The 13797-nt window shown below is 40.7% G+C and overlaps 1 protein-coding gene across 1 annotated transcript in view; it reads left to right on the top strand.

The window, feature by feature from the left end:
* SPATA48 (spermatogenesis associated 48) overlaps positions 1-13583 on the top strand; it is a 39167-nt gene extending 25584 nt beyond the window's left edge. Inside the window, 2 exon segments of the mRNA XM_038391245.2 lie at positions 8226-8333; positions 12090-13583. Of these exon segments, the coding sequence (XP_038247173.1) occupies positions 8226-8333; positions 12090-12213 (232 nt within the window). The 3' untranslated portion in view covers positions 12214-13583.
* The last annotated feature ends 214 nt before the right edge of the window (positions 13584-13797 follow it).

Raw genomic sequence — 13797 nt, 5'->3', positions numbered from 1 at the left:
TACTCTTTCTGAGTGCCTCAGTTTTCAGGTGCCCAACTTAAACCACTTTCTGATTTTCAGAGAACGGTTACCCAGCACTTTCTGATAATCAGGCCCCTTTAAAGTGTCTCAAAATGGGCACCCACAAATGGATGCACCCAATTTCTGTTTGAAATCTTAGGCCTTGTACAGCTTCAATTGCTTATGCATTGACTATGGTGGAGGCTTGTTTTGTTTTTTGTGGGGAGTGAGGGCTGCTAGTGTAATAACAAGGAAGCATCTGAGCAAGATGAGAGAAACGTCATGGTGACAGAAAGAAAACTTGATGACAAGAAGCCTAACCACAAAGAGTGTTGCATGTTGCCAGTTGTAGCCTGGCACTCAGTTGTTTTTTTTCAGCAGAGATGATCTGGTTCAACATCTCAGCAAAGAAAACACAAGAGAACTAGACAGTGTGATCCAAAAACAAAAACCAAAGGGGTATTTTTTTAACCTCAGTCTCTTCTACCTTATCACACGCATAACCACAGCACATTTCTGCATCCCTTCTTCAGGTTCCCATGAGGGTAGCTGGTTAACGTAGTGTAGGCTTTCTTAGTATCCTGGTACTTTTAGCTTCTCTTTACACAGCCTCCTCTTTCAGTGTAACATCCTTCAGCATGCTATGAAGTATGTTAACTCTGTGAATCACTTCTAAAAGGCAGACAACAATCTAGAACAAATCTGAATCTGGGACTGTCTCTCGTGCTCATTTTGCTGTTTGTATATCACATATGGATATTCATGTTGCTTTTCTCTTATCTTCTTTCCAAGGAAAATATGTTAGTGAAAGAAATTAAATTATGTAACTAGCAGTGCTAGGTTAGGTGGTTTTGCAAGCTTTAAAGGTCGGAAGATTTTATAAATCAGATGCTTCACAATGCATAATGAGACTCACATGTCTACACTATTATACAGTTGTTATGTGAGTTAATTTCAACTAGCCTTATGATATATTGCAAGATATTATGAGATTTCATGCAATGGCCCAAATTCTCTGTCATACTGGTGCAATTCCATGGAAGTCATTAGCATTTCATTCTGTAACTGAGAGTCTAATGAGCAATTCTTATATGATATCTTATTACAGTAGAACCTCAGAATTATGAACAACTGAGTTACAAACTGACCGGTTAACCACACACCTCATTTGGAACCAGAAGTACATAATCAGGCAGCAGAGACACACAAAAAAAGCATATCCAATATAGCAGCAGTTCTCAAACTAGGGTCCGCTGACCTCTGGGGGTCTGTGAAGTTACTCCAGGGGGTCTGTGAGTAATGTCCGGCTCCAGGGGATCTGTGAATCATGTCTGGGACCACTGGCCCCGCTGATCAACTCCTCCTCCTCCTCCCTCCCAGTGCCTCCTTAAGGCCGCAGAACAGGTGTTCAGCGACAGGCAGGAGGAGCTGGGAGGCAGAGGGAGGAGCGGGGGACAGGGCGCATTCAGGGGAGGGGGTAGGAAGAGGTGGGGTGGGGGTGGGGTCTTGGGGGAAGGAGTGGAATGGGGGCAGGGGCTGAGTGGGGGTTGAGCACCCCCCGAGGGAAATTAGAAGCCAGCTTCTGGGTCCATGAAAAATTTTAAATCAAAATGGGGGTCCTCAGGTTGCTAAAGTTTGAGAACCACTTCAATATAGTACTGTGTTAAATGTAAACAACTAAAATTAAAGGGAAAGTTTAAAAATAATTGATAAGGTAAGGAAACTGTTTCTGTGCTTGTTTAATTTAAATGAAGATAGTTAAAAGCATCATTTTTCTTCTGCATAGAAAAGTTTCAAAGCTGCATTAAGTCAATGTTCAGTTGTAAAGTTTTGAAAGAACAATCATAACGTTTTGATCAGAGTTACGAACATTTCAGAGTTCAGAACAACCTCCATTCCCGAGGTATTCGTAACTCTGAGGTTCTAATGTAAGTATCACATCGTCGGGGTAGTAAAATTCCAATCACAGTAAGATTAAAAATAGTCCTTATGGACCAAATGATCCGAAATAGCTAAATGCATGTGTTTGCACAAATGTACCCATTGTTCTTATAAACCCCTATATTTGAATACACACATTAGATATTTTCACATGCAAATAGGTATATGTATGTGCAATTGCCTGGTCTTCACACAACCAGATCATTGTCCATTTGTCCACGAAAAGGCAGAGTTTTGCACATACACCATTGTAACTATTTCAGAAAATGTGTCCCAATACTAGCCCAGATCCTCAGGCCTGCTAAGGCTGCTTTGTGCTGCTATGGTGCCACAAAGCAGCAGAAATGCTGGCTTAACCAGCTATGTGGAGATTCCTCATAAGTAAAGGGAATCCTCAGGTGGCATAGAGTTGCTGTCCTGGCTGCAAGCCACCTCTGCTGATGTAGGAGCATAACAAAGGGGATAAGAAAAAAAACTCATGAAAAGCCCCTTGGAGCCATGGGCAGCTAGATATAGAATAATAATAATATATAATAATATATATAACATAGAACACCCCAAAACTACTCCTGTGTAATACTGTTGACCAGATCAGCCTTCCATCAGCCCCTGGATCTGAGTGGGCGTGACATAAAATCCACCTTTCCCCTCTGATGTTCCTATGCTGAGCACAGCTTAGCTGGTCCAGAGAATTGAATCTCTTGTGTGACAAATGAATATTCCAACAAATACGTCATGTTTTATCTCTGTATCACATACTCTATAGATGCAGCATTTTAACATTATCTCTACCCCAATGAGAAATTAGAGTAACAAATTGCTAGGTACACAGCCAAAGAATTATTTAATAAACCACCTCTCCCATAAGTCATAAGAGTGTGCTATAGACCTCCGGGATCTAATTTGGATATGGATAGAGCCCTTTTTAATGTTTTTAGTAAAGTAAATACTAATGGAAACTGCGTGATCATGGGAGACTTTAACTTCCCAGATATAGACTGGAGGACCAGTGCTAGTAATAATAATAGGACTCAGATTTTCCTAGATGCGATAGCTGATGGATTCCTTCATCAAGTAGTTGCTGAACCAACTAGAGGGGATGCCATTTTAGATTTAATTTTGGTGAGTAGCGAGGACCTCATAGAAGAAATGGTTGTAGGGGACAATCTTGGCTCAAGTGATCATGAGATAATTCAGTTCAAATGGAAGGATTAACAAAAATAAATCTGCAACTAGAGTTTTAGATTTCAAAAGGGCTGACTTTCAAAAATTAAGGAAATTAGTTACGGAAGTGGATTGGATTGAAGAATTTATGGATCTAAAGGTAGAGGAGGCCTGGGATTACTTTAAATCAAAGCTGCAGAAGCTATTGGAAGCCTATATCCCAAGAAAGGGGAAAAAATTCATAGGCAGGAGTTGTAGACCAAGCTGGATGAGCAAGCATCTTAGAGAGGTGATTAAGAAGAAGCAGAAAGCATACAGGGAGTGGAAGATGGGAGGGATCAGCAAGGAAAGCTACCTAATTGAGGTCAGAACATGTAGGGATAAAGTGAGACAGGCTAAAAGTCGAGTCAAGTTGGACCTTGCAAAGGGAATTAAAACCAATAGTAAAAGGTTCTATAGCCATATAAATAAGAAGAAAACTAAGAAAGAAGAAGTGGGGCCGCTTAACACTGAGGATGGAGTGGAGGTTAAAGATAATCTAGGCATGGCCCAATATCTAAACAAATACTTTGCCTCAGTCTTTAATAAGGCTAAAGAGGATCTTAGGGATAATGGTAGCATGACAAATGGGAATGAGGATATGGAGGTAGATATTACCATATCTGAGGTAGAAGCGAAACTCAAACAGCTTAATGGGACTAAATCGGGGGGCCCAGATAATCTTCATCCAAGAATATTAAAGGAATTGGCACCTGAAATTGCAAGCCCATTAACAAGAATTTTTAATGAATCTGTAAACTCAGGAGTAGTACCGAATGATTGGAGAATTGCTAATATAGTTCCTATTTTTAAAAAAGGAAAAAAAAGTGATCGGGGTAACTAGAGGCCAGTTAGTTTGACATCTGTAGTATGCAAGGTCCTGGAAAAAATTTTGAAGGAGAAATTAGTTAAGGACATTGAAGTCAATGGTAAATGGGACAAAATACAACATGGTTTTACAAAAGGTAGATCATGCCAAACCAACCTAATCTCCTTTTTTGAAAAAGTAACAGATTTTTTAGATAAAGGAAATGCAGTGGATCTAATTTACCTAGATTTCAGTAAGACATTTGATACCGTGCCACATGGGGAATTATTGGTTAAATTGGAGAAGATGGGGATCAATATGAACATCAAAAGGTGGATAAGGAATTGATTAAAGAGGAGACTGCAACGGGTCCTACTGAAAGGCGAACTGTCAGGTTGGAGGGAGGTTACCAGTGGAGTTCCTCAGGGATCGGTTTTGGGACCAATCTTATTTAATCTTTTTATTACTGACCTCGGCACAAAAAGTGGGAGTGTGCTAATAAAGTTTGCAGATGATACAAAGCTGGGAGGTATTGCCAATTCGGAGAAGGATCGGGATATTATACAGGAGGATCTGGATGACCTTGTAAACTGGAGTAATAGTAATAGGATGAAATTTAATAGTGAGAAGTGTAAGGTTACGCATTTAGGGATTAATAACAAGAATTTTAGTTATAAGTTGGGGATGCATCAATTAGAAGTAACGGAAGAGGAGAAGGACCTTGGAGTATTGGTTGATCATAGGATGACTATGAGCTGCCAATGTGATATGGCTGTGAAAAAAGCTAATGTGGTTTTGGGATGCATCAGGAGAGGCATTTCCAGTAGGGATAAGGAGGTTTTAGTACCATTATACAAGGCACTGGTGAGACCTCACCTAGAATACTGTGTGCAGTTCTGGTTTCCTATGTTTAAAAAGGATGAATTCAAACTGGAGCAGGTACAGAGAAGGGCTACTAGGATGATCCGAGCAATGGAAAACTTGTCTTATGAAAGGAGACTTAAGGAGCTTGGCTTGTTTAGCCTAACTAAAAGAAGGTTGAGGGGAGATATGATTGCTCTCTATAAATATATCAGAGGGATTAATACAGGAGAGGGAGAGGAATTATTTCAGCTCAGCACCAATGTGGACACAAGAACAAATGGGTATAAACTGGCCACCAGGAAGTTTAGACTTGAAATCAGACGAAGGTTTCTAACCATCAGAGGAGTGAAGTTTTGGAATAGCCTTCCAAGGGAAGCAGTGGGGGCAAAAGATCTATCTGGCTTTAAGATTCTACTCGATAAGTTTATGGAGGAGATGGTATAATGGGATTTTGGTAAGTAATTGATCTTTAAATATTCAGGGAAAATAAGCCTAATCCCCTGAGATGGGATATTAGATGGATGGGATCTGAGTTACCCAGGAAAGAATTTTCTTTAGTATCTGGCTGGTGAATCTTGCCCATATGCTCAGGGTTTAGCTGATCGCCATATTTGGGGTCGGGAAGGAATTTTCCTCCAGGGCAGATTGGAGAGGCCCTGGAGGTTTTAGGTCTTCCTCTGTAGCATGGGGCATGGGTGACTTGAGGGAGGCTTCTCTGCTCCTTGGAGTCTTTAAACCACGATTTAAGGATTTCAATAGCTCATAGGTGAGGTTTTTTGTAGGAGTGGGTGGGTGAGATTCTGTTGCCTGCGCTGTGCAGGAGGTCAGACTAGATGATCAGAATGGTCCCTTCTGACCTTAGTATCTATGAATCTATAAGTCAATTCTTGAATCCTGCACTGAATTTAGCTTAAAGGGATTTCTGGTCATTGTACTGAAAATTAGTAGCTATGTACTATCTCACACTCTAAGATTTATTTTTCTAGGGAGCACACGGGTGTCAGAAAGCACCGTGGAAGCAGTTCCTAAATGGGCATTGTTGTTATTTGCAGAATGTACGAGCCCACAAAAGGGTTTATAGTCTCTTGTACTTTACAGTCCCTTGTACTTAGCTGAGTCACAGGCTGAAACAGCTTTTCATGAAAGACTTGTCTGCTTGTGTATGGGCAGTTACCTATTTTGAGCTGGCAGAACAGGAAATAATTAACTACTGATGCCAATAATGGACATTTTTTAAACTATGCATGGGCTCCCTCTCTGACCTCACATGCTTTTACTCCTCCAGCTCTCTTTCAACCTGCTTCTCTCTTCTCTCCTTCCCCTCCCAACAACTCTTGCCATTTAGGAGTTGATCTTTCAGTTGTGCTGCCCTATATAGCTAGAAGTCTTTCCTTAGTCTGTTTGCATCTCACATGAAAACTTTCCTTTTCTCTTTATCGACTGTCAGTGTATTTCATTTTGTATGAATTATCAAAAAATATACAAAGGCTCAATCCTGCCAGGTATGGAGCACGCTTGCCCATCCAATAAAGCATTTAAGCAAGTACTTATCTTTAAGAAAGTGAGTAGTCCTAACCGGACTACCTATGTACTTCAAGTTAAACATGTGCTTAATTTTTTTGATGGATTAGGCCAGTGGTTCCCAAACTTGTTCCGCCGCTTGTGTAGGGAAAGCCCCTGGCGGGCCGGGCCAATTTGTTTACCTGCCGTGTCCGCAGGTTCGGCTGATCGCAGCTCCCAGTGGCTGCAGTTCACTGCCTCAGGCCAATGGAAGCTGCTGGAAGCAGCGCGGGCTGAGGGACGTACTGGCCACTTCATCCAGCAGCTCCCATTGGCCTGGAGCAGCGAACCGCAGCCACTGGGAGCCGCGATCGGCCGAACCTGCAGACGCGGCAGGTAAACAAACCGGCCCGGCCCGTCAGGGGCTTTCCCAGCACAAGCGGCAGAACAAGTTTGGATTCCCTGGATCATATTGTATCGTTGCACATCTTTGTTTCTTTTCTTTATATGGATAGCTAAATAAGATTAAATTAAAGACACTAGTAAAAATTCAGATGTTACATTGGATTTTTTTAATAATATACATCTAACATCTTAAACTGCTTGTATAAGATAAAAATGTATTGATGGTCCAATGCTTTGTATCCAATAGAACAGGAGCAATGCAAATTTTTTTTTTAGGAAAATCACCCAGAATAATAAACCAGAAATCATACTTGAAATTTGCAAAACTGTAGAATTGTTGTAGGATGTTGGTTTCAAACGGGGGGGGAACCCCTTCTTGGGGGGAAGGGGGCACAAGGAGTTTAGCAGGGCATTGAATGACCTGACTAGTTATGGATTTTTTCTTGTTTCTTCAAAATATTGTTGATAAAATAAGAATATGTTTCACTAACTGAGTCTCCAGCTCCTGCCAGGCTGGTAGAACAAGGAGGAGGAAGAGTACAAGGAGAGGGGGGGAGTGGTCTCTTCCTGGGCAGGGAGTGGGGTGACTCAGTCAAGCTCATTCATCTCTTCAGAAGTGGATGTGCATGGGTCCCCTTGGGAGGTAGTTTCTCCCTGCCAGCACAGGCCCTTGTTTATGCGTGCAGGGGATTGTGTCAGGGCCACAGAAGCCTGCAGCCTGTCAGTGACACAGGGGAGTCCTAGGGTCACAAGAAGAGGGGTGAAGTCCAGCTTTCGGTGTCCTGCTGGGATCACCCACCTGGAGCATACCTGACAAGGGATGCTCGCGGGCTGGACTCCCAGACCCCAGGCATCCATGGAAATACTGTTTCTTAGAAAGAGGCAGCTGCACATGTGACATGAACCTCCAAAACACAGGGAGCATTCAGCAAAAAAAGTTTGGGAACCTCTGTTGCAAGAACTTTGGGCATAGGCCAAACATTTCAGACTGAGCTGCTTAAAGAACGTCACCTAAGTGCCATGTTTGAAATTGGGACCTAAATCCCACCTAAAATGTAATCCATGTTTGAAATATTGGCCTTAGTGCTTTTGTGAACCACTTTTTCTAGTTCTTTCCTCTTGATGAAATGTTGTTTTTGGTCATGAGTAGTGTACAGACAATCAAATAAAACCCATCATTTCAAAACAAGATGAGAAACACTGGAGAATGGATTTTTGCCCTCTGTAATTAAAATTGAGCTTATGGACCAGATCTTCAGGTGGTGTAAATTATTGTGGCTCCATTGATGTCAAAGAAGCTATGACAATTTATATCAGTTGGGGATCTGGCCTAGTGCTTTCAAGCAATATAATATCACACATTTACACTCTGTATCACCTATCTACCTTGGATATAGAAATACAAGCTAGTGGTTTTACAACTGTCTGTGATAGATTATTTCAAGCCTGTACTCATTTAATTTAGTCCTTTCCTGCCCTTCCCCCTTTTAACTTTTTCCTGTAGCACTCCGAATATCCCTGGATACACTGGCAAGGTTCATTGGACAGCAACCCACCCGGCAAATTCTAATCTTCCATCAACATCCCCATTGATAATTGCACAAATGCATGGGTAAGTAAGTGTAAGGCGTATTACTCAATTTGTTCAGATACATTAGAGGAAAAGTCCTAATTATAGTTATTTAATTAAAGAACAATTAAATTTGAAGCATGACATTTCCTTGGTTTAAAGAAAAATATTGCGAGTCAAATCCAATCATGTGGCTGCTAAGAACGTTCCTGGTTTTCATGATTCCTTTTAAGCTTACCACAGGAATTCATTAAAATGTACATTAATGCAGGAGTCCTAAAATAGTGATTGTTTCCACATTATGTGATTGGATATGTTGGCCAGATTATGATCCCTGTTTTTATGTTTTGATTGAGATCTGTCTGAGATCTGAAATTTTTTTTTTAATAATGCCAAATATGAGGTTGCATTTTGTTGGGGAGTTTGAAGCCCTCAAGACATGGATGCGTTCCTCACAGAAAATTGTTAAAATTTTCATCACTCTGTGTTCCCCTTCTATACCAGGTTCATCACTGCAGTAGCTGAGAGCCTTGCCAAACATTTTCATTGTAAATGTCCCTCCTGTGATTCTGTATTCTGCTTTCCTCCCCAGAAGCAACTGAGAATTATTTAATAATTATTTGTTGTCCTCTCCCCATATGCTTTTGTATCGCCCCTTTAGATCATGGACTATTTTTTCTCCCATAGTGATCTAGGACTTCACGATGACATTGAAGTCTCCACTAATTTCTAAGACATTCATTTTTAAACACTCTTTTATTTTGATTAGTTTTAAAACAATATACACTTCTGCACCACCAGTACAGGGGGAGCTGACTGGCTACTAAAGAATTCCTCTGTCAAAGTGGTTCATGACTAAGTGCGACATACTGGCATACTCTCCTGATACCTCTGCCTTTTTCTTGTGTGGCTATACTTGGAAAATAGGCATTCTTCTATAATAGCAGTTTTCAGGTTACAAAGATTGAAAATACACAACCAGGTCTTTGAGATTTTATAGGCTAATCGAGCTGAACTCAATCAGCTTGCTGTAAGACCAAGTTACTTTTAAATGTCACACACATGGATGCTGATGTGCCTCTGCAGAGATCACTGGCAGCATTCAGACAAATACCAAATTTCAAAAGCAAAGAATCAGGTGCAAATGCGATCTGAGAAAATAAAATGTCTGTTATTTCCTTTGACTTTCTGCAGGGTTATCATGCAAATGCAGTAAGCAGCGCAACTAAACATTTCTCTGGTTCTACAATTGGACTTCACTCATTAAAAATAGGGACAAAATTTGTCATGACATTTTGCAAAAATTAATCCATATGGCAGTGCATGGATTTTTTTTTTCTGTAATGTGTGAAAGGATTCTTGTCCTGTGCTAATGGGGTCTTTCTGGAAACGAGGCAGAGTCACAGGGCTTTTGTAAGGGGTGTGTGTGAGAAAGACAGAAAGAGAGAGTATAAACAGGCACTGTGGACTAGATTCTAGCACCATTACTCATACTGAGAAATACCTTTCTCTATGAGTAAATAACAGATATATTTTACTTTTAATGGGATTACTCATGGAGTGAGATACTATTCACCGTGAGTTAAGATGGCAGAATATAGCCTTATATTTGAAACTGCTGTGTTAAAAACAAAAATGCAGATCCTATGAGTACCCAGGAATTGGTCAGCACAGTACATATTGGAGAATAGCACATACGGTTTCATCCTGCACTTTTTAAAGTTAATGGCAAAAGTCCCACTGATTTCAGTGGTGCAGGAGAGGTGAATTCCGGTATTTCTGGGTCTGATCACTCTAACCAGGAAATGGAGTGTATTTTTTAATGGACCCGTATTCTCCTTTTGTGGGGGGGTTATCTCATCCTCATATTGCTTTCATGGGTGATGATCCATTTTGTTTCTACATTTTGGTCTTTATGACTTTCCTTGTTGTAACACTATTGATATGTAGGACTCTCGGTGATGGATGTCTTTGTGCCTACCTCATTCGACATATCAGCACTATAGATTCATTGTTCTGTAACTCCCACTTAAAGACAATTAAGGGCAACACAGGAGATTACTGTAGTTTTCCGCTAACATACTTTTTACATGAATGTTCATTAAACTATTGGCTGTGGACAGACCAGGCAATATTCTAGACAACTTCTGCACTTTATTTAATTTGAATAGAGATGCACAATATCTGGGGTGAAATTCTTTAGGCTGCTCGTAAATCTGCTGAAATCAATAGGGTCACATGGGCTATACAACAGCACAGAATTGTCCTTTCATCTTTGAACATGAATATCATTCTTTTATAAATAAAGTATTTTTATTATTATTATTATTTGTGTGGTGCTCAGATACTGGGGTGTTGGGTAATAGATCATTTCAATGTCTTTTAGTGCAATTGAAATATGGGAGCTGAATACTGCATTAGAAATATTTTGTTGAGACATGATCTACTAGGGAATGTTACAAAGAATGTAGAATGTTTTTGTTTTGCAACTTTTAACATTTTGGTCTCTGTTTGAAATATCTGTCCATAGCCATTCATCAAATAAAAATCCACATGGAATACATAGCATGGTATAAATATGATGATCTTATCATTACAGTAGACCCTCAGAGTTATGAACAACTCAATAATGGAGATTGTTCGTAACTCTGAAATGTTCGTAATTCTGAACAAAACATTATGGTCATTCGTAACTCTAGTGTTCATAACTCTGAGGTTCTACTGTATAAGCCTTCTTATCTTTTCAACACAGGGTTGCCACTAATTTTGTTTAAATAAGTAGTAAACTCATAATTGAGTGTGCGTAGCATTTGATTGCTTTTGAAGAGAAGGATTGCTTTCAGCATGCTGTTTGTTAGATTTTGAGCATGTGACACTTTGTAAGAGCACTTTAAAGGGAGCTTTAAAAAAGAGGAGAATGGATTTGTTTGGGGAAGTGCACAAAAGGTAAAATAAGGTTTAAAAGACATAGGATCACATTCTGCTCTGATTTACACCCAATGCAATCCGCCTTGAAATCTATGGGGTTATACAAGTGTAAATAAAGGCAGAATTTGACTCACTCATGTGTATGTGTGGTAAGTATCCCATAGGTACATACAGTGTAACATAAATTAATTCTGCTAAGGAAAATATGGGAAAGCAGTAACAAATCTTGGTATTCTCAGTGAAAGCAAATGAGTTGGCACTCATACAATCTGTAAAACCTGAGTCCGCAGCCATTGCTCCCACCACAAGACATAATGAGCCAGGTTCTATCCTACAGCCAATCTGGGCTTGGTGCAGGAGAAGCAGGGGGAGCCAGGAAGTTACAGCTTCTTGAATCTGGTCTTTTCCGCACCAGCCCAGGCCCTGATGAGAATTACAATAACTTGAGAAATTCTTCTAACTTACATCACAGGTATAAGGTCCTTAAATGGCCTTATGCCAGGGATTGGGGACATCTGGTGTAGGAACTGCCTATGCCAGCTTTATGCTAGCTGGGTGTTCTCTTATGCCAGGGGGATTCACTGCTAGCTACATGCTGTCGGAATCTGGCTCTATGTCTTCACCATAACACCTCAGAATACAATGGAACACTTTGCCTGGGCTGGATGGGGGAGAGTGCCACCAAAGACAACTTTGATGAATTTCCTGCCACCGTTGTTGAGCTGGCTGAATCTAATAGCGTGGAACTGTTGTGAATTGTATACATTTTCTCCAAAGTCAGTGGTCACAATGGTTAGCAAAGAACGTGTTTCTGAGAAATATGAAAAAAGATTATTTTTAAAAGAGATTTTCTTCTTTTTGTAATTGCAGATACATAGCAAAGTGTGGCCGCTCATCTCGATTTAATCACCAGGGCCCTTTGTCTCAAATACTTACTCCAGTTTATCCTCAAAATTCTTTTAACAAGGTGGAAAGAGAAACTATTAAGTTTTAACAATACCAATCTTGCTGCCAGTGTGACTGTGAGTCCCAATGGCCAATGGTGGGAAGGAAGGAAATGTGTGTAGTACGTACACCTTAAAAATGGAACCATAGTAAAAGAATACAGAAGTGGGTGTCTGTGTGGACGTGCTAGTCTTTATTACATGTTCTTACTATACTCAGTATTTATGATTTGCTATTGTTTATGGTTAAAATCATTTGAGAAGTAGGAGGACTCTTCATGGTTTGAACTATAGTTACTGTATTGAATTTCAGTATTAAGATAGAAAGTGATGTATAGAAGGGCTACCCATTATACTGTATTGCATATGCAGTGTAGTCTGTATATATAACATTTTTTCAATTTATAAAAAAATAGTCATCCTTTGTGCCTCTCATCAGTAGCTCTCAGAGTGCTTTACAAAGATGGGTGTCATAGGGTGAGATCTAGGCTACGCCTCTTGGAGATGCAGCACAAAACAGCTTTGGGGAAAGGGAGAAGAAAAGGTGCCTTTTTTCTTCTTTACACCCTTGGAATTCCAGAATGATCCAGGAGCCAAAATGGCTGCCTTTATAATTTAGACAGCCTGCGGTGCTATGCTAGGTTACAACAGCCTATCCTGGACTTCCTGTGGGTGGCAGCATTGCCAAGAATGTGCATTGTGCTATGCGATCACTCATTCCAGTCCCTGGCCATCCCCCCGGCACCCGGGTCTGTGATAGGCCTGTGTATTCAGCATATCTCCACTGAGGGAATTCTCCCACAGCCAGCTAAGAGAATTTCTATGATTCTTATATACTGCAGAGTGATGTACACAGTCCAGTCCTGGTCATGGGTTGGAGAGAAACCCACCCAGAGAAACTGAAAGATATAGATGTTATACCCAAGGTCACAGAGCAAGGCAGTGGCAAAGCTAAAAAAAGAACCCAGATCTCCTGACTCCCTTTCCTCCATCCTCACTCCTGGATCATGCTAGCTTCCTTTATTGGGGCCACAATGGCATGTAGTCTGGTGGGTGTTCTCGCCTTCCTCACAGCCTCTCGTTAGCACAGTTGGCTTAGAAACAATAGGATTTGAGGTTCATATAATGTTGTTATGATTACTGACTTGTCACAACTTGCCACCCGTGTCGAGTCTGGGTAAAGCATAAAAGGGCCAGATCCCAGAGGTAAATGAGACTCAGGGTTGTGCATTTGTTTCTTATGCTCATAAAGGAGGAGGAGTTTGAAGTCTTTGCAGACTGAGGTTCCCCCCACCCAGCCTTGTGGCCTCTGTCACTCCATCTACCTTAAGCCCAGGGAGGGTCTACCCCAAGTTATTGTTTGATTTGTGGTAAAAGCCTTGTAACCCACTGTGAAACCAATTAAATGCCTGGTATGTGAAAACTGGAGCAGGCAATATAATGCCCTCCCCAAGGTATAATTAATAAAGTTGTGGCCTGCTGCTTAAACCCATCCAACGTGTCTGTCAGTCATTCACCTGTTTGTTCTGGTCAGTTTACACAAGTCTGTGTTTACATCTACAAAACAGACATTTAATTCACATGTGAATTTGCACTTCAGGGAAGTGAATGCTCAGGTGCACATTTGATGTACA

The sequence above is a fragment of the Dermochelys coriacea genome, chromosome 2 (genome assembly GCF_009764565.3).
Source record: "Dermochelys coriacea isolate rDerCor1 chromosome 2, rDerCor1.pri.v4, whole genome shotgun sequence".
Lineage (NCBI taxonomy): Eukaryota > Metazoa > Chordata > Testudines > Dermochelyidae > Dermochelys > Dermochelys coriacea.
This window is presented reverse-complemented; position numbering and strand designations above follow the sequence as displayed.